Here is a 1,760-nt window from a genome sequence, read left to right as displayed (position 1 = left end):
ATATATATATATATATATATATATAGGGTCCTCAACAGTTGTGAATCTATTCTCTCATATAAATTATTTGGTTTAAATAAGCATAACTTATTAACAATAAATATGCAAAGCAAGGTACAGGTGTGGCTGTGTAGTTAAGATGTTTGCTTCCCAACCACGTGGATTCCAGTTCATTCCCACTGAGTGGCACCTTCTACTATAGCTCTGGGTTGCCCAAAGCCTTGTGAATGGATTTAGTAGATGGAAACTGAAAGAAGCCTATCTTGTATGTATGTATGTGTGAATATGTATATGTTTGTGTCACCTTGTCTTGACATTGTGTAATTATTATAAATGAATATTCATTTCCAATATTTTATGAAAACGTGTCTGGCCATAGAAAGTCTTTCTCTATAAACTTTGTTGAACCCATACAAGCATGGAAAAGTGGATGTTTAAAACAATGATTTTCTAATTATTATTATTATTAAGATGGCAAGCTGGCAGAATTGTTAACACATCAGGCAAAATGCTTTAGCGGCATTTCATCTATCTTAAGTTTTGAGTTCAAATTCCACCAAGGTTAACTTTGCCTTTCATCCTTTCGGGGTTGATGAAATAAGCACCAGTTATGCACTGGGGTCGATATAATCAACTAGCCCCCTCCCCCAAAGTTTCAGGCCTTGTGCCTATAGTAGAAAGAATTATTATTATCATTACTAATTATTAATTAATTATTTCGTTTCTCTTGTATTTTTCAGGTGAACAAGTCTTTACTGCTGGCATTTGATTTCGACCATTCTCTCATTGATGTCAACTCTGACAATTACGTGACGAAACTGGTGCCACCAATTCCTGTGGAAATAAAGAAACGGTACAGCAGCCAATGCTGGGTTTATTATATGGGAGCAATCTTTGAACACATGCATCAACAAGACATTACTCCTACTCAAATCTTGAACTGTATGAATGAGATTCCATTTGTGAATGGTGCCAAAGAACTGGTAAACTTCTTGGACAGAGACGACGCTGAGATGATTATTATTTCTGATGCTAATAGTGTATTTATTAAACAGGTGTTGGAAAATGCAAAAATTGCACACTTATTTGCTGAAACTTTTACGAATCCTGCACATTTTGATGAAACTGGTTGCTTACGAGTGCAGTGTTACCACAACCAAGATTGGTGTCAGTTGAGCACGACTAATTTATGCAAAGGAAGGATCTTAGAAGATTACCTGAAGAAACGTTGCAATGAAGGCGTGACCTTCTCCCATGTTGGTTTTGTTGGTGATGGGATACACGATTATTGCCCCTGCCTCACACTTAGAGAGAAAGATTTCACATTTCCACGTATTAATTACAATCTGTGGAAAAAGATTAACAAGATGCCTAAAGATGATGAACTTTCGTTGAAATCACAGATTGTTCCATGGACAGATGCATTTGAAATTCTAGAAACTGTGAAAACTGTTCTGTAAGACCTGTGAAACCCTTTTTATGAAACCCTAACCTCAAAATGTTAAAAATAAAAGACGTAACTTGCCTGGTGTTTTAAGGTGGGAAATATATAAAGATAAACCATGCTTTTAAGGTGAGAAATATATAAAGATAAACCATGCTTTTAAGGTGAGAAATATATGAAGATAAACCATGCTTTTAAGGTGAGAAATATATAAAGATAAACCATGCTTTTAAGGTGAGAAATATATAAAGATAAACCATGCTTTTAAGGTGAGAAATATATAAAGATAAACCATGCTTTTAAGGTGAGAAATATA

General features: G+C 34.8%; 1 protein-coding gene across 1 annotated transcript in view; it reads left to right on the top strand.

Moving 5' to 3' along the window:
- The window catches only part of LOC106883989 (pyridoxal phosphate phosphatase PHOSPHO2), a 4,543-nt gene extending 3,017 nt beyond the window's left edge, over positions 1–1,526 (top strand). The window contains exon 2 of the mRNA XM_014935152.2: positions 741–1,526. Within this exon, the coding sequence (XP_014790638.1) occupies positions 741–1,460 (720 nt within the window). The 3' untranslated portion in view covers positions 1,461–1,526. The remainder of the gene's footprint in view (positions 1–740) is intronic.
- The last annotated feature ends 234 nt before the right edge of the window (positions 1,527–1,760 follow it).

The sequence above is a fragment of the Octopus bimaculoides genome, chromosome 10 (genome assembly GCF_001194135.2).
Source record: "Octopus bimaculoides isolate UCB-OBI-ISO-001 chromosome 10, ASM119413v2, whole genome shotgun sequence".
Classification (NCBI taxonomy): Eukaryota; Metazoa; Mollusca; class Cephalopoda; order Octopoda; family Octopodidae; genus Octopus; species Octopus bimaculoides.
The sequence above is the reverse complement of the archived record's forward strand: the minus strand, read 5'-3'. Positions and strand labels throughout refer to the sequence as shown.